General features: G+C 45.8%; 1 protein-coding gene across 1 annotated transcript in view; it reads right to left on the bottom strand.

Annotated features, from left to right (window-relative positions):
- LOC120052988 (unconventional myosin-IXAa-like) overlaps positions 1-24519 on the bottom strand; it is a 65614-nt gene that overhangs the window by 27905 nt on the left and 13190 nt on the right. The window contains exons 5-12 of the mRNA XM_039000244.1: positions 22563-22758; positions 16464-16539; positions 11977-12114; positions 11371-11410; positions 11023-11145; positions 8275-8466; positions 4222-4344; positions 1540-1689 (exon numbers count right to left, since the gene is read on the bottom strand). Of these exons, the coding sequence (XP_038856172.1) occupies positions 1540-1689; positions 4222-4344; positions 8275-8466; positions 11023-11145; positions 11371-11410; positions 11977-12114; positions 16464-16539; positions 22563-22758 (1038 nt within the window). The remainder of the gene's footprint in view (positions 1-1539; positions 1690-4221; positions 4345-8274; positions 8467-11022; positions 11146-11370; positions 11411-11976; positions 12115-16463; positions 16540-22562; positions 22759-24519) is intronic.

Raw genomic sequence — 24519 nt, 5'->3', positions numbered from 1 at the left:
TTTAATTTTTATTTGATCCTGGAGTGCTAGAAGCATTTCAAAGTTTCATTCCAACCAGGCACCACACCTCACTCTACTAATCACCTCACCAACTGTGCTAGTTGATCAATATAAATGATTGGATAATTTACACCAAGGTCTGAAAGATCTAAAGCAAAACAGGCCCACTGAAAACCCTGAAGTACCGATCCTCGAGGTGTGTTAAATCCATTTCCATTCATAGCCAACTTCTCTAGTACAACAATGTCCCTGTTTATGAAAGGACTTAGTGTTTGGTTCCCGCTGGATACTGTAACGTAACTGAATCAACAATTGCATAATTACTAGGATCAAATATCTGGTATGAGTCTTAGATTGTGATCGTGAAAGTTGAATGACATCCAAAACAAAGTTGAGGAACGGTCAAGAGAAATAGTTTAGCTAAATCACAGAATTTTCCACAAAAATAAATTGTGGGATTTTGTAGGATTACTGAAAGAGCTCTGGATCTAAACATCCCTCCATAACACATACAAATTAAATATCTTGCTGGCCCATCAAAACCGGGCTGAGCAAGATTTCACAGATGAGGACTGACACATAACATTGGGATGAGAAGCATTCCTGCCTCAGTTCAATAACATTATTTCCCACTTAAATCCATTTACTAAATACAAAATAAATATCACATATACAAACAAACTCCTACGTATCAAGCCTGGATGGACTATAGATCATTTACACAGTTAATATCACCAACTACGGTGCTGAGAGCCACAGAACAGGGTGTACAGACTTTCTACCAGCCCAGCGCTAACACACCTGATTCAACTAACCAAGACCCTGATTGCATGCAACTGTAATGAAACAAAAGCCTTCATACCCCAGTAACAGGACCATGCAACTGTAATGAAACAAAAGCCTTCATACCCCAGTAACAGGACCATGCAACTGTAATGAAACAAAAGCCTTCATACCCCAGTAACAGGACCATGCAACTGTAATGAAACAAAAGCCTTCATACTCCAGTAACAGGACCATGCAACTGTAATGAAACAAAAGCCTTCATACTCCAGTAACAGGACCATACAACTGTAATGAAACAAAAGCCTTCATACCCCAGTAACAGGACCACGCAACTGTAATGAAACAAAAGCCAGTATACCCCTGTAGCAGGACCAGGGTTGGTGCCCTGTGCCCACTCATTTTCCCTGGGTGATGAGGCTATAAGAAGGGGACTGTCCCTGCCCCTGGGTGATGAGGCTATAAGAAGGGGACTCTCCCTGCCCCTGGGTGATGAGGCTATGAGAAGGGGGCTGTCCCTGCCCCTGGGTGATGAGGCTATAAGAAGGGGACGGTTCCTTCCCCTGGGTGATGAGGCTATAAGAAGGGAACGGTTCCTGCCCCTGGGTGATGAGGCTATAAGAAGGAGACTGTCCCTGCCCCTGGGTGATGAGGCTATAAGAAGGGGACGGTTCCTGCCCCTGGGTGATGAGGCTATAAGAAGGAGACTGTCCCTGCCCCTGGGTGATGAGGCTATGAGAAGGGAACGGTGGTTACCTGGATGGTTGTAGCAGCCAGTCTCATACTGATGAAGTGTTTCCTCTCCAGCAGGGCCCTGAAGCGGCGCTGCAGCGTGACGATACGGTTCAGGACCTCCCTGTGGAGCAACGCCTGCAGCTGCTGACGCTCCACCTCCCGCAGGAACACCTGACAGTGGACACAATGAGTGGCACATCATACACACATACATATACACACTCTCACTGTTCAAGTAATCCCCCTCCCTGGATGATCAGACACAGGAGCAACAAGAATTTCAGGTATGGGAGCTATGGGCTGCTAATTATAGACATCAAACCAAAGGAATAGTGCTGGACCCATGTATCAGTCTGTGTGTGTGTGTGTGTCAGAGGTACTGTCCATACTTGGGGTATGTTCTTTATAACATCCTGTCTCCCAGAAAGACTACAGTGCTGGTAATATAATGGCACTGCTCCATATTTTTCTGTTTCTATATTTAACTAAGTTCAATAACCTAAAGCAGGGCCGAATCTCCACCACCCCTGTGGAGACTGAAACTGATGTCAACTACCACTCATGAAGACAAACATGACGGACCATTTTTTCTTGTAGCTATAAGGACAATGCAAGGCCTGTCTGTTCTGTTGTAGAATAGTTAATTAGCCCACAAACGTTTCTATAGGTAAGGCTAGTCTAAATTTGTAAAATAAAACAGATCAGCGCCTTATGGCAAATCCTCATATCCCCATGGGGGTACAATATACTACAGAAAACAAGACAATTGGATACAATTGTTGATACCTTGACTAAAAAGTCCCCATTTTATCCATTCCTCTTGGTTTTAATCGACTATAGTGACAGGCAGCAGGGTGAATAGTACCATGGTTTTAATCTACTGTAGTGACAGGCAGCTGGGTGAATAGTACCATGGTTTTAATCTACTATAGAGACAGGCAGCAGGGTGAACAGTACCATGGTTTTAATCTACTGTAGCGACAGGCAGCTGGGTGAATAGTACCATGGTTTTAATCTACTGTAGTGACAGGCAGCTGGGTGAATAGTACCATGGTTTTAATCTACTATAGTGACAGGCAGCAGGGTGAACAGTACCATGGTTTTAATCTACTGTAGTGACAGGCAGCTGGGTGAATAGTACCATGGTTTTAATCTACTATAGTGACAGGCAGTAAGGTGAACAGTACCATGGTTTTAATCTACTGTAGTGACAGGCAGCTGGGTGAATAGTACCATGGTTTTAATCTACTATAGTGACAGGCAGCAGGGTGAACAGTACCATGGTTTTAATCTACTGTAGTGACAGGCAGCTGGGTGAATAGTACCATGGTTTTAATCTACTGTAGTGACAGGCAGCAGGGTGAACAGTACCATGGTTTTAATCTACTGTAGTGACAGGCAGCTGGGTGAATAGTACCATGGTTTTAATCTACTATAGTGACAGGCAGCTGGGTGAATAGTACCATGGTTTTAATCTACTATAGTGACAGGCAGCTGGGTGAATAGTACCATGGTTTTAATCTACTGTAGTGACAGGCAGCTGGGTGAATAGTACCATGGTTTTAATCTACTGTAGTGACAGGCAGCTGGGTGAATAGTACCATGGTTTTAATCTACTGTAGTGACAGGCAGCTGGGTGAATAGTACCATGGTTTTAATCTACTATAGTGACAGGCAGCAGGGTGAACAGTACCATGGTTTTAATCTACTGTAGTGACAGGCAGCTGGGTGAATAGTACCATGGTTTTAATCGACTATAGTGACAGGCAGCAGGGTGAACAGTACCATGGTTTTAATCTACTATAGTGACAGGCAGCTGGGTGAATAGTACCATGGTTTTAATCTACTGTAGTGACAGGCAGCTGGGTGAATAGTACCATGGTTTTAATCTACTATAGTGACAGGCAGTAAGGTGAACAGTACCATGGTTTTAATCTACTGTAGTGACAGGCAGCTGGGTGAATAGTACCATGGTTTTAATCTACTATAGTGACAGGCAGCAGGGTGAACAGTACCATGGTTTTAATCTACTGTAGTGACAGGCAGCTGGGTGAATAGTACCATGGTTTTAATCTACTGTAGTGACAGGCAGCAGGGTGAACAGTACCATGGTTTTAATCTACTGTAGTGACAGGCAGCTGGGTGAATAGTACCATGGTTTTAATCTACTATAGTGACAGGCAGCTGGGTGAATAGTACCATGGTTTTAATCTACTATAGTGACAGGCAGCTGGGTGAATAGTACCATGGTTTTAATCTACTGTAGTGACAGGCAGCTGGGTGAATAGTACCATGGTTTTAATCTACTGTAGTGACAGGCAGCTGGGTGAATAGTACCATGGTTTTAATCTACTGTAGTGACAGGCAGCTGGGTGAATAGTACCATGGTTTTAATCTACTATAGTGACAGGCAGCAGGGTGAACAGTACCATGGTTTTAATCTACTGTAGTGACAGGCAGCTGGGTGAATAGTACCATGGTTTTAATCTACTGTAGTGACAGGCAGCAGGGTGAACAGTACCATGGTTTTAATCTACTGTAGTGACAGGCAGCTGGGTGAATAGTACCATGGTTTTAATCTACTGTAGTGACAGGCAGCTGGGTGAATAGTACCATGGTTTTAATCTACTATAGTGACAGGCAGCTGGGCGAATAGTACCATGGTTTTAATCTACTGTAGTCAGGCAGTAGGGTGAATAGTACCATGGTTTTGCCAACTTGGTATCCATTGGGTGCAAGGTCCACCTGGCCCAGGTACTGTCCGATGCCTTCCTGGGTGGCACTGGTGCCCTCGGGTAGCAGCACGCGGAAGTGACGGACGAAATCCTGCCAGGCAAGTAGAGGGAAAAGGAGAAACACACACAAAAAACGGTTATTATAAATGTAGGAGGCGGTCCTCAACGGCCACGGTGTCTACTGGTTGACTCTTCTCTATGGCCCTGTACTGATCAGCTGGCCTTCTCTCCCTTGGTCTGAATCTGTCGCAGGCAGCACAAAACACTGCAGCCCCTGAGGATTGGCGCTGTTCATTTCTAAGTGACATCACCAGCCAGTCTGTAAAGGAACATCTCTTTGCTTCACTCTACAGGAGCGACACGGAGGACAAGATCCAGTTCGGGGCACATGTGGTTTTATGGATAGTCCATGGTGATATTTACAAGGAGACTAACTATCATCATCAAAAACATATTCCTCCTCCCACTCCCCCATATGGAGGCCCGTTGTCTGATGTCAACACAGTCAGCAGTCTGGGAAACCGGTGAAGGCCGTAGGGGTGTGGCTGACTGACTGGGAAACAGATGCTGTGTTTTTACAATTACCCCCACAGGGCCGAGCGTTTCATTACAGACTACAGAGGCCCTGTTCTCCACACTGATCTCAGGACAGTCTTCAGAAGATGACACGCGCTCCCGATATTTTTCATCATCATAGAGGACCGCAGCTCTACTATGTCAGGGGAATTCAGATAAATGAGAATGTCAGGCTGAGGCTAAAACTGGCTAGTGTTATGAGTAAGTTAATGAGCGTACGGGCGGGGCATTCCTTCTCGTTTCACCGTCAAGGTTGTGTATTACAAACGTTCCATCACCGTGGTTTTGCCCGGTGATCTAACGTTTGGCTGCCACAGCTGTAAACACTAGTTCAACGGTTCCTTACAGGACAAGCAATATACGAAAATAAAAGGTGATGCTACTATAAAACTGAAGGATTTGCTAAATGTACAGTAACAAGCTAGACACTAGACAATCTATAACATTATTGTGACATTACTGTACCCAACTAGTCATATTCAAATGCCAACTTAAGAGCACTGTCCTAATAGTCCCACTATACTATCATACAAACAACATCAAACTTAAAGTCTTCGAGACAACATGGCCATCACTTCAAATCGCAAGCAATTAATTTCTTACAACAGACAATGAATAGCACGATCAGTTGCATACAACAGATCCCAATCACCAAGCCAACTGAAACACAGAACGAAGTGGAAACAATGACTCAGATGTTGGACTTGACTCGGAGGTTACTGAGCAACAAAGGACTTGACTCGGAGGTTACTGAGCAACAAAGGACTTGACTCGAAGGTTACTGAGCAACAGAGGACTTGACTCGAAGGTTACTGAGCAACAGAGGACTTGACTCGAAGGTTACTGAGCAACAGAGGACTTGACTCGAAGGTTACTGAGCAACAGAGGACTTGACTCGAAGGTTACTGAGCAACAGAGGACTTGACTCGGAGGTTACTGAGCAACAGAGGACTTGACTCGGAGGTTACTGAGCAACAGAGGACTTGACTCGGAGGTTACTGAGGAAATTGCATCAGGGCTCGAGTCCACACCACCTTTGGACAGAAGGAAAATGTTAACGTGGTCGCTAATGAGTGACTGAAATGTTTCCAGGAGAGAAGACCGGCAGATTAACACTGACTAATGTCTACGATGTGAGTGCTTCCTGGAGAGAAGACCGGCAGATTAACACTGACTAATGTCTACGATGTGAGTGCTTCCTGGAGAGAAGACCGGCAGATTAACTGACTAATGTCTACGATGTGAGTGCTTCCAGGAGAGAAGACCGGCAGATTAACACTGACTAATGTCTACGATGTGAGTGCTTCCAGGAGAGAAGACCGGCAGATTAACACTGACTAATGTCTACGATGTGAGTGCTTCCTGGAGAGAAGACTGGCAGATTAACTGACTAATGTCTACGATGTGAGTGCTTCTAGGAGAGAAGACCGGTAGATTAACTGACTAATGTCTACGATGTGAGTGCTTCTAGGAGAGAAGACAGGCAGATTAACACTGACTAATGTCTACGATGTGAGTGCTTCCAGGAGAGAAGACCGGCAGATTAACACTGACTAATGTCTACGATGTGAGTGCTTCTAGGAGAGAAGACCGGCAGATTAACACTGACTAATGTCTACGATGTGAGTGCTTCTAGGAGAGAAGACCGGCAGATTAACACTGACTAATGTCTACGATGTGAGTGCTTCTAGGAGAGAAGACCGGCAGATTAACACTGACTAATGTCTACGATGTGAGTGCTTCTAGGAGAGAAGACCGGCAGATTAACACTGACTAATGTCTACGATGTGAGACAGACTGGTAGATGGGGTAAATTAGGGATGAGAGTGTTGTGTGCATGTGTGTGTGTGTGTGTGTGTGTGTGTGTGTGTGTGTGTGTGTGTGTGTGTGTGTGTGTGTGTGTGTGTGTGTGTGTGTGTAAACAAAAAATAAATGCCCCTTTTTCAGGACCCTGTCTTTCAAAGATAATTCGTTAAAATCCAAATAACTTCACAGATCTTCATTGTAAAGGGTTTAAACACTGTTTCCCATGCTTGTTCAATGAACCATAAACAATTAATGAACATGCACCTGTGGAACGGTCGTTAAGACACTAACAGCTTACAGACGGTAGGCAATTAAGGTCACAGTTATGAAAACTTAGGACACTAAAGAGGACTTTCTACTGACTCTGAAAAACACCAAAAGAAAGATGCCCAGGGTCCCTGCTCATCTGCGTGAACGTGCCTTAGGCATGCTGCACGGAGAAGTGAGGACTGCAGATGTTGCTAGGGCAATAAATTGCAATGTCGGTACTGTGAGACGCCTAAGACAGCACTACAGGGAGACAGGACGGACATCTGATCGTCCTCGCAGTGGCAGACCACGTGTGACAACACCTGCACAGGATTGGTACATCTGAACATCACACCTGCGCGACAGGTACAGGATGGCAACAACAACTGCCCGAGTTACACAAGGAACGCACAATCCCTCTATCAGTGCTCTGACTGTCCGCAATAGGCTGAGAGAGGCTTGACTGAGGGCTTGTAGGCCTGTTGTAAGGTAGGTCCTCACCAGACATCACCGGCAACAAAGTCGCCTATGGGCACAAACCCACCGTTGCTGGACCAGACAGGACTGGCAAAAAGTGCTCTTCACTGACAAGTCGCGGTTTTGTCTCACCAGGGGTGATGGTCGGATTCGCGTTTATCGTCGAAGGAATGAGCGTTACACCGAGGCCTGTACTCTGGAGCGGGATCGATTTGGAGGTGGACGGTCCGTCATGGTCTGGGGCAGCATCATCGGACTGAGCTTGTTGTCATTGCAGGCAATCTCAACGCTGTGCGTTACAGGGAAGACATCATCCTCCCTCATGTGGTACCCTTCCTGCAGGCTCATCCTGACATGACCCTCCAGCATGACAATGCCACCAGCCATACTGCTCGTTCTGTGCGTGATTTCCTGCAAGACCGGAATGTCAGTGTTCTGCCATGGCCAGCGAAGAGCCCGGAACTCAATCCCATTGAGCACGTCTGGGACCTGTTGGATCGGAGGGTGAGGGCTAGGGCCATTCCCCCCAGAAATGTACGGTAACTTGCAGGTGCCTTGGTGGAAGAGTGGTGTAACATCTCACAGCAAGAACTGGCAAATCTGGTGCAGTCCATGAGGAGATGCACTGCAGTACTTAATGCAGCTGGTGGCCACACCAGATACTGAATGTTACTTTTGATTTTGATCCCCCCTTTGTTCAGGGACACATTATTCAATTTCTGTTAGTCACATGTCTGTGGAACTTGTTCAGTTTATGTCTCAGTTGTTGAATCTTGTAATGTTCATACAAATATTTAAGTTTGCTGAAAATAAACGCAGTTGACAGTGAGAGGACGTTTGTTTGTTTGTGTTTGTGTGTGTGTGTGTGTGAGAGTTTGTGTACGTGTCTGTGCATCTGTATAAAACCGCTTACCTGGAAGGTGTACTTGATGCTGTAGCCTGACTGGCGGATGCGCACAGTCTCCAGCATACCCGTGTAGCGTAGCTGCCTGAGCACCAGGCCATCATTGAAGCGCAGGGGCAGCTTCTCTGCATTGGAACGGATGCATTTGACAAAGTAGGGCTCTGATTGGCCCAGAGTCTCCATCAGCTTATTGAGAGAGGCCTGTGGTAGGACAGATCAGGGGTGCCATCATTAGTCCAAAACTTTTATTTAAAAAACCCTGTTTACTCCAAACGGAAAACGTTTCTATTGGACAAATTCAGGTAGGCCCCTCCCTGTTTCGTTTGCTTCCGCTTGGATCCTAGTGAATACATACCAGGGCATTGACGTCACCAAAAACATATAAAAACATCGTATAAACAGACAAAAATAATACACGGCACATTGGTTTGGTTGGTTTTATAGCAGGGAGGAGTGGTTTTGTCTGGTGTGAATAAATTGTTGTCCTATCTTTATAACCTTTTTAACCACATAATAAAAGACTGTCTAGGATAAAAGGCTAGTGTGTCGTTAGCTGCTGTAGCATGGAGGGTTGGGGTGAGGAGGTGAGGAGATATTGTACATAATTAAATGTACAATATCAAACAAGATAATATAAATCAAGCTCCGGACAACAAGAAACAGACAGGGTGAGTTCCATCTGATGACATAAGTGCCAAAGCTGTGTGTGTGTGTGTGTGTGTGTGTGTGTGTGTGTGTGTGTGTGTGTGTGTGTGTGTGTGTGTGTGTGTGTGTGTGTGTGTGTGTGTGTGTACAGTACCAGTCAACCCCCTCTACCTTGTCACAACACAACTGATTGGCTCAAATGCATTAAGAAGGAAAGAAATCCCACAAATTAACTTTTAACAAGGCACACCTGTTAATTGAAATGCATTCCAGGTGACTACCTCATGAAGCTGGTTGAGAGAATGCCAAGAGTTTGCAAAGCTGTCATCAAGGCAAAGGGTGGCTACTTTGAAGAATCTCAAATATATTTTGATTTGTTGGGGTGAGGAGAGGGACGAGAGACACTTTTTTGGTTACTACATGATTTTATATGTGTTATTTCATAGTTTTGATGTCTTACTATTCTACAATGTAGAAAATAGTAAAAATAAAGAAAAACCATTGAACGACTAGGTCTGTCCAAGCTTTTGACTGGTACTGTATATGTGTGTATGTATATGTGTATATATATGTGAGTATGAGAGTGTGTGTGTGTGTGGCTATTTCGGTGGCCAGGAATGCAGTTCCCCACACTCCGCTCAGAAGATGAAAGCAATCAGCCACACAACAGGATGTGGGAAGTGATGTCACCACTCGCAGCCTTCTGCCCAGGCTTCCTGCCAGCCAGAGAGGGTTAGAGTACAGGCCAGGGCTGGGGGATAAGGGATTGTTGTTGTGGGGGTGGTCACGCCTCTTTACTCTCATACTGCGTCCCAAATGCCCCCCTTCTCCAGGTCCTGGTCAAAACTAGTGCACTATGTAGGGAATAGGGAGTCATTTGGGACTCCTCCTCCCCCACTGTGAGCCAGGAGCAATAGAGACAGCCAGGCATGAGAAAAGACACAACAGAGGAGTTAAGAAAGACAAGATGGTGGGAGGGAATGGAGAGATGATTAAGGCTGTGTTAAAGGGGATGATCATAACTGAGATGAGTTGACAACGTCCCCTTCTGTTTCATCAGCCTACTCAGCTGGTCTTAAATATGGAAGTCCCCAGCTTCTCGAAGTATTTACCTTTATTTTATTAAAGACATGCTCCGGAACTTTGGCGACTACTAAGTCTTTTTTAAACGTAGTTTGAAAGTAACTGTTCTTTCTGGAAGGTGTGCTGCGCCATTTTCCCTACATTTCCCCCAACATAGTCCAGCAATTTGAGTTCAACCAATGAGCATCAGCCCCTCGCCATATGAGCGACAGCTAGCAAGATGCATATGATGAACACACAGCAGGGCGAGAGCAATGACGTGTAGCACATATGTGATGTAGTACGCAATTTTCTGGGAACACTTTTGGCTTGTATTTTCAGAACTACTGGCTAAAAAGTATACAAAAGTGCCGGAGAATTATTTTCTTTTTGACATGGTCAAATCTGCTCAACTGAGATAAACATTCATCATCAGGGATCACACTAGTTTCCAAAGTGACAGAGACATGGGGATGTTCTGGACAAGAGATGCTTTTTATGGTCTATTAAATTGTACTTTTCCCCCACCCAGACATGATGTCATCGTTGTCTTTTGGGTGGGATGATAAAAATAAAAAGACGTCACAGGCTGGGACCTGACAGTGGGTGGACAGACAGACAGAGGGAGGGAGGGGGTTGTAACAGACAGCTCATGGGACAACACCCAGAGTTCCAGAGAACATCCATACTGTCAGCTGGTCACTTCCAATACACATCCCAGATAAGTGGAGTAGAGTGACGTCACCCCTAACCACTGATCTGAGGTCAGTTTTGTATTTTATCCCCTGATACACAGGTGTCAAACTCCAGTCCGAGGGCCTGCGGGTCATCGCTCCTCCCTTGCACTTGATTGATCAATTAAGGTCACTGATTAGTTAGGAACTCTCCTCACTTTGTTGTCTAGGTCTTAAATGGGCGTAATTGGACATGAATTGAAAATATATAATAAAAACCAGCAGCCTCATTGCCCGCCAGGATTTAAGTAGTTAAGGGCATGATTTGGGAAAGATACACTGATCCCAGATCTGTGCCTAAGGGGGACTGACTGACCTGGAACTGAGCACTGATGCTGGGTGGTTTCTTCTTCTTGTGGAGGTGGAGGAGGGACTTGGTGATGCGGTCGTGCAGCGTCAGGTTGCTGAGGTACTTTAGGGACTTGACGTCAAGCAAGTGCTGCGGTAACAGAGAAGAACACACAGCCAGTATGAGTCAGCACTAGTACCATCACTAGAGGTTTAAACACAAGGTGGCTTAACAAGGTGGCTTAACAAGGTGGCTTAACAAGGTGGCTTAACAAGGTGGCTTAACAAGGTGGCTTAACAAGGTGGCTTAACAAGGTGGCTTAACAAGGTGGCTTAACAAGGTGGCTTAACAAGGTGGCTTAACAAGGTGGCTTACCTTTGGAAGACTGGGCTTTGATTTGTAGTTTTTGTTTCTCCTGGTAAAAGAGAGCAGATGGTTTTAGGGACTTAGAAGAATATCTACACTGCGTCTTTTCTACCAGTCCAAAATAGGGCTTAAAGAGGAGTGGTGTAGGAGGTTTGAGACAGAAACAGTCAGTCCTGACAGTAACTTAAGGAGTGGTGTAGGAGGTTTGAGACAGAAACAGTCAGACCTGACAGTAACTTAAGGAGTGGTGTAGGAGGTTTGAGACAGAAACAGTCAGACCTGACAGTAACTTAAGGAGTGGTGTAGGAGGTTTGAGACAGAAACAGTCAGACCTGACAGTAACTTAAGGAGTGGTGTAGGAGGTTTGAGACAGAAACAGTCAGTCCTGACAGTAACTTAAGGAGTGGTGTAGGAGGTTTGAGACAGAAACAGTCAGACCTGACAGTAACTTAAGGAGTGGTGTAGGAGGTTTGAGACAGAAACAGTCAGTCCCGACAGTAACTTAAGGAGTGGTGTAGGAGGTTTGAGACAGAAACAGTCAGTCCCGACAGTAACTTAAGGAGTGCTGGTGGTGGGTGGGTGACCGGTGTTAAACTAAGATGTTGAGTCACTTACATGAGGATGCCGTGGGCTCTCTCCAGGAGCTTGCTGCTGGTGGAGTTGACAAAAATTCCTCCGTCCTCTTCCATGTTGGACCCGCTGGATGACAGGCGGCCCTGCCGCCCACCACGCCCATTCCAGCCCACACCATCCCTGGTTAGGAAGTTTCAAATAATCCACAGTTAAAAATATGCCTTGAGAAAATAGAGATTTCATTTTAGCTGGACAACTTGGAAAGAGCTGGGAAAAAGCTTAAATAAGAAAATGCTTGACCAACTGACTGTATTTCATGTCCTGTAGACATATTAAGCACTACTACAAATGGGATATGCTATCCTAGCCCTAGGTTCTGCAGTGTAAAGCCTCAGGCCTCAAGGTAAACCCTGGTCATCTTAGCCAAGCGCCTGAACAAACAGCAGGTTTTTCTATCAACACAGCGGCTCGGGTCGGTTAACGGTCAAACCCTAACACCAAACCCCCTAACACCAAACCCCCTAACACCAAACCCCTTAAGCCCTGAGGGGAGGAGTCAGGAGAGAGAAAGACACTTCTGAGTAACCACTGGTAATATACTGCATCAGGACTGGGGAGGAGACGGATATCCATCATGGATTCTACCCGTCAAGCCATCAGGACTAGGGAGAAGAAGGCTATCTATCATGGATTCCACCCGGTAATCCATCCCAGCAGCCAGGGAGGAGAAGGCCATCCATCATGGATTCCACCCGGCAAGCTATCGTAGCAGCCAGGGAGGGAGGTTTGTTTTCACACTCTGACCCATAATGATTCATACACGACCTCCTACTGGGTCTGTGGCCACACACAACGACACGTTAAACACAGTATCCTTGTGGGAGTACATATATAAATGTTACTAATGTGGGGGCTCCGTCTTTCCTACAAGCAGGACGGGGTCAGAGGTTAGACACGGGTCCATGGGGTGACATCATGGGTGATCCAAGGCAAGGCAAACAGGTGAAGACTTACAGTACAGTAGTGTTGTTGGGAGTCAGGCCAAATGTTGGAATGTAGACAAAGCCATTTGTCTTCGGATTGTACCGTTTGTCTTACGGTTAAATTTGCATTAAAAACAATGAACACCAAAGTATTTATTTTCTAAGTCATAGTAAAACAACAGTGAGGTCTCAAAGTATTTTGCTTTTACGACACAATCTAGGATCCCATGGTTTTTGTAATATTTTGTGGTTAAACCGATGGGGGAAAAACATGGCTTACATTTCAAACATATTTTGCTCTGTTTCGTGCATTCACAGCCAAGAATAGTTTGGACAGTGGAGACAGATTGAAAATAAGACTGAGCGTAAATGGCTGTGTCTCTTGGTTTGGACTTAGCAGGACCTGTTCAGATTTCTCTTCATAGAGGCCATGGAAGAGACCCAAAATACCTACTTTAGCCAAGCTACAGGAAGTAATCAGGTCCAAAATTCATATAAAGAACAGAGTAAATCCTGAAACTCAGTGGTGAGATATATTTCCAATTTAAACAGGCCTCCCAATAAGTTTTGATGATTTAAACTAGAGACCTATAACTCTGTTGCCTAGGGAATTACAATTATAGCACTAAAGCAATATAAACAAAATGCCCTGGTGGAAATAAATTAGGTTTCCACCCTGACCACACTTGAGACTAATCCTAGAAATATGAAAACGAGTAAGAAATGTTTCAGTTGCCAGTTCTGAAATATGGATACTTGTCCCCCTTTAATAAGGATCCGCCACTTTTTTCCAATTTTCACCTAAAATTACACACCCAAATCTAACTCAGCTCAGGACCTTTAGCAAGGATATGCATATTCTTGATATCATTTGAAAGGTAACAATTTGAAGTTTGTGGAAATGTGAAATGAATATAGAAGAATATAACATATTAGATCTGGTAAAAGATAATACAAAGAAAAAAACATGCGTTTAAAATAATAATAATTGTACCATCATCTTTGAAATGCAAGAGAAAGGCCATAATGTATTATTTCAGCCAAGACGCAATTTAGATTTGGGCCACTAGATGGCAGCAGTGTATGTGCAAAGTTTTAGACTGATCCAATGAACCATTGCATTTCTGTTCAAATGTTTGTATCAGTTTATTAATATATTTTCAAGTTCATAACTGTGCACTCTCCTCAAACAATAGAGTGGTATTCTTTTACTGTAATAGCTACTGTAAATTGGACAGTGCAGTTAGATTAACAAGAATTTAAGCTTTCTACCAATATCAGATATGTCTATGTCCTGGGAAATGTTCTTGTTACTAACAACCTCATGCTAATCGCACTAGACAACGTTAGCTCAACCGTCCCGTGGGGGACCCAACGATCCTGTAGAGGTTTTTAAACAATGTTCCTCTAATGCTGTGTATGCCACAAGGAGGAATGGCTACAGAATATGTTTGTTTTCAGAGTACCCCTCTGGATCCCAGACAGTACTGTACTGTAGCGTCCATCTGAGAAGACACCTGCCGAGAGCCAGTATTTATCCATCTCCTGAAACACATAACTCTGACCTGACATCATGCAGGAAACAGCTGCATGTGGGCTTTAGCACTAACTTAGTAACCCTGAGTCTCTGTGTGTGTGTGTGTGTGGGTCTGTGTGTCTCCTCCTCCAAATCACATTAGCAGGACTTGTGTAACAGTCCAAGACTTGCCCTCTTGTAACAAAAGCACTGTTCTAAGGGTGGTCTTTTGCCACTTGCTGTGTACTGGGGCAGTAATGTCATGCTTTGGGGTTAATTAGGGGGTATGGGGCTCTAGGGGGCAGTAATGTCACGCTATGGGGTTAATTAGGGGGTATGTGGCTCTAGGAGGCAGTAATGTCACGCTATGGGGTTAATTAGGGGGTATGTGGCTCTAGGGGGCAGTAATGTCACGCTATGGGGTTAATTAGGGGGTATGGGGCTCTAGGGGGCAGTAATGTCACGCTTTGGGGTTAATTAGGGGGTATGTGGCTCTAGGGGGCAGTAATGTCACGCTTTGGGGTTAATTAGGGGGTATGTGGCTCTAGGGGGCAGTAATGTCACGCTTTGGGGTTAATTAGGGGGTATGTGGCTCTAGGGGGCAGTAATGTCACGCTTTGGGGTTAATTAGGGGGTATGTGGCTCTAGGGGGCAGTAATGTCACGCTATGGGGTTAATTAGGGGGTATGTGGCTCTAGGGGGCAGTAATGTCACGCTACGCGGTTAATTAGGGGGTATGTGGCTCTAGGGGGCAGTAATGTCACGCTATGGGGTTAATTAGGGGGTATGTGGCTCTAGGGGGCAGTAATGTCACGCTATGGGGTTAATTAGGGGGTATGTGGCTCTAGGAGGCAGTAATGTCACGCTATGGGGTTAATTAGGGGGTATGGGGCTCTAGGGGGCAGTAATGTCACGCTATGGGGTTAATTAGGGGGTATGGGGCTCTAGGGGGCAGTAATGTCACACTTTGGGGTTAATTAGGGGGTATGGGGCTCTAGGGGGCAGTAATGTCACGCTATGGGGTTAATTAGGGGGTATGTGGCTCTAGGAGGCAGTAATGTCACGCTATGGGGTTAATTAGGGGGTATGTGGCTCTAGGAGGCAGTAATGTCACGCTATGGGGTTAATTAGGGGGTATGTGGCTCTAGGAGGCAGTAATGTCACGCTATGGGCTAAATTAGGGTGTATGTGGCTCTAGAAGGCAGTAATGTCATGCTATGGGATTAATTAGGGGGTATGGGGCTCTAGGGGGCAGTAATGTCATGCTATGGGGTTAATTAGGGGGTATGGGGCTCTAGGGGGCAGTAATGTCATGCTATGGGGTTAATTAGGGGGTATGTGGCTCTAGGGGGCAGTAATGTCATGCTATGGGGTTAATTAGGGGGTATGGGGCTCTAGGGGGCAGTAATGTCATGCTATGGGGTTAATTAGGGGGTATGGGGCTCTAGGGGGCAGTAATGTCATGCTATGGGGTTAATTAGGGGGTATGGGGCTCTAGGGGGCAGTGGAAGGTGTTATGTGAGTCAGTGCACAATCATTATTCATTATTTGAAAGCTTTGTCAGACTTTTCTCCAACCCATTGCTGAACAGCCCTCCTCTTCTGTACTGGGGAGCGTCATTATTTAACAACCCTCCTCTTCTGTACTGGGGAGCGTCATTATTTAACAACCCTCCTCTTCTGTACTGGGGAGCGTCATTATTTAACAACCCTCCTCTTCTGTACTGGGGAGCGTCATTGCCCTGGACACTCTGGAGTGTAGATAATCTCTGGAGTGTGTTCAGCAATGACGCTCCTTAGTACAGAATCGTCAACATTTGACATTTTAGTCATTTAGCAAACACTCTTATCCAGAGCGACTTACAGGAGCAATTAGGGTTAAGTGCCTTGCTCAAGGGCACATCGACAGATTTTTCACCTAGTCGGCTTAGGGATTCAAACCAGCAACTTTTTGGTTATTGGTCCAATGCTGTTAACCGCTAGGCTACAACATATCTCAGCATACACCGTACAGTACACAGGTGGTCTTACCGTGGAGATTTCTCGTTGAGCGTGTTGCTGCCCTGCAGGTCCGACAGCGGTGTTCGTAGACTCTTCCTGACCACACCTGAGCCGGGAGAGACAGGGAAGGAGGAGAACACAACAAGGTGAGAGGACACGCAAAGATGGACCAGGCCAAACCCAGACCAATGTTAGACCCCAGGACAATACCAGTTCTAACTCAGTGGACAGAACTGGGCTGTTTCTGGTTGTAATGATGTCATAATGACAGTTACATGTATCCAAATGTCTGATTTAAATCGGGTTATATAGTGATAAAAATAATGGAGGTTAACAGTGAGTTTGTCTGCTGTTAGCGTGGTTGTGAGAATTATGGAAGTCTGGAAGATCCATTTTGGAAGCGTTACTCAGTTTAGTTTGGACTAATGATTAACGAGGGTTTTAGTTCACTGTATGGACAAACACTTAAAGACTGTTATTGGAAACATGCCTTTTATAATTGGGAAGGTCCAACACTAAGAACCACGATTCTACCTCCCCAAAAACCAAATGTTTATATAAACCCATGATTCATGAATCATCCTGATATTCCAAGAAACATCTCTTTTCTCGGAAGATGGTATTCTATGAAGAATTGCATGACGATATACATGAGGGGAGAATCTATGACTTTGTGGTCAAATATCCAAATATAATTGAGCTGATAATTGTTGCATTTAAAAGAACAATGGGTGCTTCTGGATCATGTTTAAATGAACCATTGGAGCTCTGAAGCCAAAATAAACATACACTCAATTCAGAGGCACCTATTTGAGTGAGATATTGTTGGCCTCCAATTGGAGAAAACAAACTGGTTTTGTCAGGAAAGCATTTTTCAATAACTGTGACGGCTGTGTTTTTGGCAGCTGTGAGGTTTCCCTCAATCTGATTGGCTTATGACAGTTGGCAGAGGAGATGATGTAATCCATACACCAACATTCCATCTTCAAGTCGTGAAACCTCTGCCAATCACACACAGTGAGAGAAAACAGAGCATCTAGAAAGCATTCCGTCACTGAGGAAGTGATTTGAAGTGAACTACATTCTAGCGACTCATTTGAGACCGGTTCAAGGCTGTATGCTATATGGTTTTCAGTATCATCAGTGTGTTCTGCTATATCCGGCGCTGTTGAAGGGTGAAAAGAGAAGAAAAAACAGTTGGCTACAAGCTCTTAAAAACTGGTGTGGACTTGATGTTGAAAAACCCTGTGTGTTTTTCTAGAACAATTGAAGAGTGATATTATTGGTTTCTGTGTGAATAGGTTAGTTAGATTTACATGAGGGAGAGATGGAGGGACGGGTGGAAACCCCTCCAACCCCCATCCCTTACATGGAAACCATACCCTCCAGATCGTCCCCTAGACCCTACCTGTGGGCACTTCAAGTAGATCTGAGATGATTGAAATATGGTAATAGGATAAGCATAAACAAACAATACGGTAATAGCACAACCATGCCCTCTGATAGGCTATATGTTCTCTATATTTCATTTAGAGGTGTGTTGTGGGGGGGTGCAGACTAGTGACATGGTGGACCAGTGAGTTGACCCCTGATCTACGCCCCCCTGCCCCTGAGCAGGTATCAGGGCAGGGTAACAGACCAGGGCCACCAGGGCAACATGGTGACAACACTGCATGTGTCTGTGATGGTGGTGGTGGTGGAGACTAGTGGTGTTACTGTGTCTTACCCCAGACCACAGCGTGGATTAAACAGGAGGTTAGAGTGCCTGTCACCATGCTAACAGGACCGTTCAGTGCTGGGTCGCCCCACAATCACAGAGTTAGTGAGAAGGTGGGGGGGAGACTAGCATAGGCACATACTAGATCACATGCAAGACTGGCTGTTAAGACACATACATGTGCATGCAGAGATTGGGGGAGGGGGAGAGGAGACCAACAAGCATCTAATTTAATGGAAGGATGAATAGAAACATTATGCCTTCTTGGTTCACCTACTAAATATCTAGACAGTACAGGTAGATGACAAATGCTGTGGAACTAAACTACTGATTTTAATGAAGAGTAAACAAGAGATCTTGGGGTTTTAAATGAGTTCCCCCTCACAAAAATGATATCTAAAGAACGCTATAATTCAACTCCATCACAATGTTTATTTACTAAAATGTCTCTGGTCTGATGCTGTTGGTCTACCTCACCCCTACGGTTACCCCTCACAGTTGCATGAAAGTGAGGAGAGAGGGGTATTGTGGGAAATGCAGTCTTACTGTACTTCTCCTCTTTGCACCTCTGCAGGATCTCTAAACTTCTCTGATGCACAGGGTGATGCAGAAAGCTAAAACTATCCACACTGCACAAAACTGCACAGGGAGCAGCGGGATCATGCCCTTGGGAAGCAAAACAAAAGAGAAGAAAAAAACAAACAAAAAAAGAAAGAGAGAAAAGACAGATTAGACAGCAGGAAGAATGAAGAGCAGCAGACTACAAGAGAGATACCTGCCAGACGTTCAGGAGAGAGGATATACACCACATTCAAACTGCAGTTGGGGTCAGGGGTGGGATCCGTTGTGGTTCTAGGAGGGTGAGTTTGACTAACGGTGACAGAGTTTTAACCTGCTGGCTATTTCCCCTCCTTCACACGCTGTCAGCTTTAGGAGATCATGATGTCACCAGTGATCCGTTTTCACAGTGTTACATTTACATTTGGAGTGAGCACATTTCTGAATGAGTAATCAAGAATTTGAACATTGAGTCATTTTTCTGACACACATTTCCGTCAACTGGTATGGAGCCCCTGCAGTTGGTATTGACGCTCATAAGGAAATGAATCAATGTCTTTACTGCTTTGTCAGCATGGAAGCTAGAAGTTACACGATGTCAAAGTGTGTTGAGGAATCAAAAAGGCTATAGTTGGTTATCTAGGAGTGTACAGTTCATATGGCTGAATCACAATGTCAATGTGTCTATGTTCAGTGCAGGCAGACAAGAGGTAGCAGCACTGTAGAGTAAAGGGTTGAGGGACAGAAGGCACCACTGTAGAGTAAAGGGTTGAGGGACAGAAGGCACCACTGTAGAGTAAAGGGTTGAGGGACAGAAGGCACCACTGTAGAGTAAAGGGTTGAGGGACAGAAGGCACCACTGTAGAGTAAAGGGTTGAGGGACAGAAGGCACCACTGTAGAGTAAAGGGTTGAGGGACAGAAGGCACCACTGTAGAGTAAAGGGTTGAGGGACAGAAGGCACCACTGTAGAGTAAAGGGTTGAGGGACAGAAGGCACCACTGTAGAGTAAAGGGTTTAGGGACAGAAGGCACCACTGTAGAGTAAAGAGTTGAGGGACAGAAGGCACCACTGTAGAGTAAAGGGTTGAGGGACAGAAGGCACCACTGTAGAGTAAAGAGTTGAGGGACAGAAGGCACCACTGTAGAGTAAAGGGTTGAGGGACAGAAGGCACCACTGTAGAGTAAAGGGTTGAGGGACAGAAGGCACCACTGTAGAGTAAAGGGTTGAGGGACAGAAGGCACCACTGTAGAGTAAAGGGTTGAGGGACAGAAGGCACCACTGTAGAGTAAAGGGTTGAGGGACAGAAGGCACCACTGTAGAGTAAAGGGTTGAGGGACAGAAGGCACCACTGTAGAGTAAAGAGTTGAGGGACAGAAGGCACCACTGTAGAGTAAAGAGTTGAGGGACAGAAGGCACCACTGTAGAGTAAAGGGTTGAGGGACAGAAGGCACCACTGTAGAGTAAAGGGTTGAGGGACAGAAGGCACCACTGTAGAGTAAAGAGTTGAGGGACAGAAGGCACCACTGTAGAGTAAAGGGTTGAGGGACAGAAGGCACCACTGTAGAGTAAAGGGTTGAGGGACAGAAGGCACCACTGTAGAGTAAAGGGTTGAGGGACAGAAGGCACCACTGTAGAGTAAAGGGTTGAGGGACAGAAGGCACCACTGTAGAGTAAAGGGTTGAGGGACAGAAGGCACCACCGTAGAGTAAAGGGTTGAGGGACAGAAGGCACCACTGTAGAGTAAAGAGTTGAGGGACAGAAGGCACCACTGTAGAGTAAAGGGTTGAGGGACAGAAGGCACCACTGTAGAGTAAAGGGTTGAGGGACAGAAGGCACCACTGTAGAGTAAAGAGTTGAGGGACAGAAGGCACCACTGTAGAGTGAAGAGTTGAGGGACAGAAGGCAGCACTGTAGAGTAAAGAGTTGAGGGACAGAAGGCACCACTGTAGAGTGAAGAGTTGAGGGACAGAAGGCACCACCGTAGAGTAAAGGGTTGAGGGACAGAAGGCACCACTGTAGAGTAAAGGGTTGAGGGACAGAAGGCACCACCGTAGAGTAAAGGGTTGAGGGACAGAAGGCACCACCGTAGAGTAAAGGGTTGAGGGACAGAAGGCACCACTGTAGAGTAAAGGGTTGAGGGACAGAAGGCACCACCGTAGAGTAAAGGGTTGAGGGACAGAAGGCACCACTGTAGAGTAAAGGGTTGAGGGACAGAAGGCACCACTGTAGAGTAAAGGGTTGAGGGACAGAAGGCACCACCGTAGAGTAAAGGGTTGAGGGACAGAAGGCACCACTGTAGAGTAAAGGGTTGAGGGACAGAAGGCAGCACTGTAGAGTAAAGGGTTGAGGGACAGAAGGCACCACTGTAGAGTAAAGGGTTGAGGGACAGAAGGCACCACTGTAGAGTAAAGGGTTGAGGGACAGAAGGCACCACTGTAGAGTAAAGGGTTGAGGGACAGAAGGCACCACTGTAGAGTAAAGGGTTGAGGGACAGAAGGCACCACTGTAGAGTAAAGGGTTGAGGGACAGAAGGCACCACTGTAGAGTAAAGGGTTGAGGGACAAGGCACCACTGTAGAGTAAAGAGTTGAGGGACAGAAGGCACCACTGTAGAGTAAAGGGTTGAGGGACAGAAGGCACCACTGTAGAGTAAAGGGTTGAGGGACAGAAGGCACCACTGTAGAGTAAAGGGTTGAGGGACAGAAGGCACCACTGTAGAGTAAAGGGTTGAGGGACAGAAGGCACCACTGTAGAGTAAAGGGTTGAGGGACAGAAGGCACCACTGTAGAGTAAAGGGTTGAGGGACAGAAGGCAGTCATATAGAGCGGAAGCTAGCAGAGCTAGCTACTGAATGCAGGACAGTACTACCAGCACTAGGCACACGCACTACAGTATACAAACAGAGGGGGGTATGGGACACAGCCTGTGCCCTGGCTGCACTGGGGTCCGCCCGCATGCACGCCTCATAATTTACAGCTACATAACTTCTGTATGCCTTATGACTGGTGTACTTGAATTAAAGGGACATTTCAAAATGTTTCAACTTCATCATCTACAGCACCACGTGTGAAAATGATGCGTTTCTATGTTTTTGTAGTAAAAAATATAGCAATATCTTTTTTTCTCCAATGACATCATTTTAACCAATCATTTTAACCAATGATGAGTAAGCATTGCCTTCTAATTGCTTACTAATTGTCTACTAAGGCTTGATTAAAAATAACAAACCAATTAGTAGGCAATGCCTACTCATAACTGGTTAAAATCCAATGATACACAGCAATGATGTGCATCATTTCTCCCTCAAAAAAAATGTCCTTGAGAGGAGGGGAAACGTGCAATATTCACATATGTTGATGTTGGGGTAGTGCTGGAGAGGATGAATATGAAGGAACAAAATATATACATTTCCCTTTAAAAAGGAGCCTAAAGGGGGAAAAGGACCCAGGAGCCTAAAGGGGGAAAAGGACCCAGGAGCCTAAAGGGGGAAAAGGACCCAGGAGCCTAAAGGGGGAAAAGGACCCAGGAGCCTAAAGGGGGAAAAGGACCCAGGAGCCTAAAGGGGGAAAAGGACCCAGGAGCCTAAAGGGGGAAAAGGACCCAGGAGCCTAAAGGGGGAAAAGGACCCAGGAGCCTAAAGGGGGAAAAGGACCCAGGAGCCTGAAGGGGGAAAAGGACCCAGGAGCCTAAAGGGGGAAAAGGACCCAGGAGCCTAAAGGGGGAAAAGGACCCAGGAGCCTAAAGGGGGAAAAGGACCCAGGAGCCTAAAGGGGGAAAAGGACCCAGGAGCCTAAAGGGGGAAAAGGATCCATGAGCCTAAAGGGGGAAAAGGACTCAGTGTGCAGCACACTCACCAGTCTTCCTGTGTACGTGTCTCTTCCCAGACTCCCTGAAGGCCACCATGGCTCTGAAGAAGGCTCTGAGGACGGCCCAGCGGAAGGTGGCTGGGGGGTCGATGCCCATCAGGCCACAGATGAAGGCGTTTTTGCTGCTCTTCAGTAGGGCCACGATGTCCGGACGCATATGGTCCGTATTCTTCTCCCGGAAGTCCTGTGTGGGGATACGTGAGTGTGATAGAGAGACAGAGATTTAAAAAAGAGAGTGTGCGTGAGAGCGAGAGAAGGAGAACAGGGGAGAGAGTGTTTTTTTAATTTATTTTTTATTTCACCTTTATTTAACCAGGTAGGCTAGTTGAGAACAAGTTCTCATTTACAACTGCGACCTGGCCAAGATAAAGCATAGCAGTGTGAACAGACAACAACACAGATTTACACATGGAGTAAACAATAAACAAGTCAATAACACAGTAGTAAAAAGAAATGAGTCTATATACATTGTGTACAAAAGGCATGAGGAGGTAGGCAATAAATAGGCCATAGGAGCGAATAATTACAATTTAGCAGATTAACACTGGAGTGATAAATCATCAGATGATCATGTGCAAGTAGAGATACTGGTGTGCAAAAGAGCAGAAAAGTAAATAAATAAAAACAGTAAGGGGATGAGGTAGGTAAATTGGGTGGGCTGTTTACAGATGGACTATGTACAGCTGCAGCGATCGGGTTAGCTGCTCAGATAGCAGATGTTTAAAGTTGGGGAGGGAAGTAAAAGTCTCCAACTTCAGCGATTTTTGCAATTCGTTCCAGTCACAGGCAGCAGAGAACTGGAAGGAAAGGCGGCCAAATGAGGTGTTGGCTTTTGGGATGATCAGTGAGATATACCTGCTGGAGCGCGTGCTACGGGTGGGTGTTGTTATCCTGACCAGTGAACTGAGATAAGGCGGAGCTTTACCTAGCATGGACTTATAGATGACCTGGAGCCAGTGGCGACGAATATGTAGCGAGGGCCAGCCGACTAGAGCATACAGGTCGCAGTGGTGGGTGGTATAAGGTGTTTTAGTAACAAAACGGATGGCACTATGATAAACTGCATCTAGTTTGCTGAGTAGAGTATTGGAAGCTATTTTGTAGATGACATCGCCGAAGTCGAGGATCGGTAGGATAGTCAGTTTTACTAGGGTAAGTTTGGCGGCGTGAGTGAAGGAGGCTTTGTTGCGAAATAGAAAGCCGATTCTTGATTTGATTTTGGATTGGAGATGTTTAATATGAGTCTGGAAGGAGAGTTTACAGTCTAGCCAGACACCTAGGTATTTATAGATGTCCACATATTCTAGGTCGGAGCCGTCCAGGGTGGTGATGCTAGTCGGGTGGGCGGGTGCAGGCAGCGAACGGTTGAAAGCATGCATTTGGTTTTACTAGCGTTTAAGAGCATTTGGAGACACTGAAGGAGTGTTGTATGGCATTGAAGCTCGTTTGGAGGTTAGATAGCACAATGTCCAAGGAAGGGCCAGAAGTATACAGAATGGTGTCGTCTGCGTAGAGGTGGATCAGGGAATCGCCCGCAGCAAGAGCAACATCATTGATATATACAGAGAAAAGAGTCGGCCCGAGAATTGAACCCTGTGGTACCCCCATAGAGACTGCCAGAGGACCGGACAACATGCCCTCCGATTTGACACACTGAACTCTGTCTGCAAAGTAGTTGGTGAACCAGGCAAGGCAGTCATCAGAAAAACCGAGGCTACTGAGTCTGCCGATAAGAATGAGGTGATTGACAGAGTCGAAAGCCTTGGCCAGGTCGATGAAGACGGCTGCACAGTACTGTCTTTTATCGATGGCGGTTATGATATCGTTTAGTACCTTGAGCGTGGCTGAGGTGCACCCGTGACCGGCTCGGAAACCGGATTGCACAGCGGAGAAGGTACGGTGGGATTCGAGATGGTCAGTGATCTGTTTACTAACTTGGCTTTCG

Source organism: Salvelinus namaycush, chromosome 1, assembly GCF_016432855.1.
Source record: "Salvelinus namaycush isolate Seneca chromosome 1, SaNama_1.0, whole genome shotgun sequence".
Lineage (NCBI taxonomy): Eukaryota > Metazoa > Chordata > Actinopteri > Salmoniformes > Salmonidae > Salvelinus > Salvelinus namaycush.
This window is presented reverse-complemented; position numbering and strand designations above follow the sequence as displayed.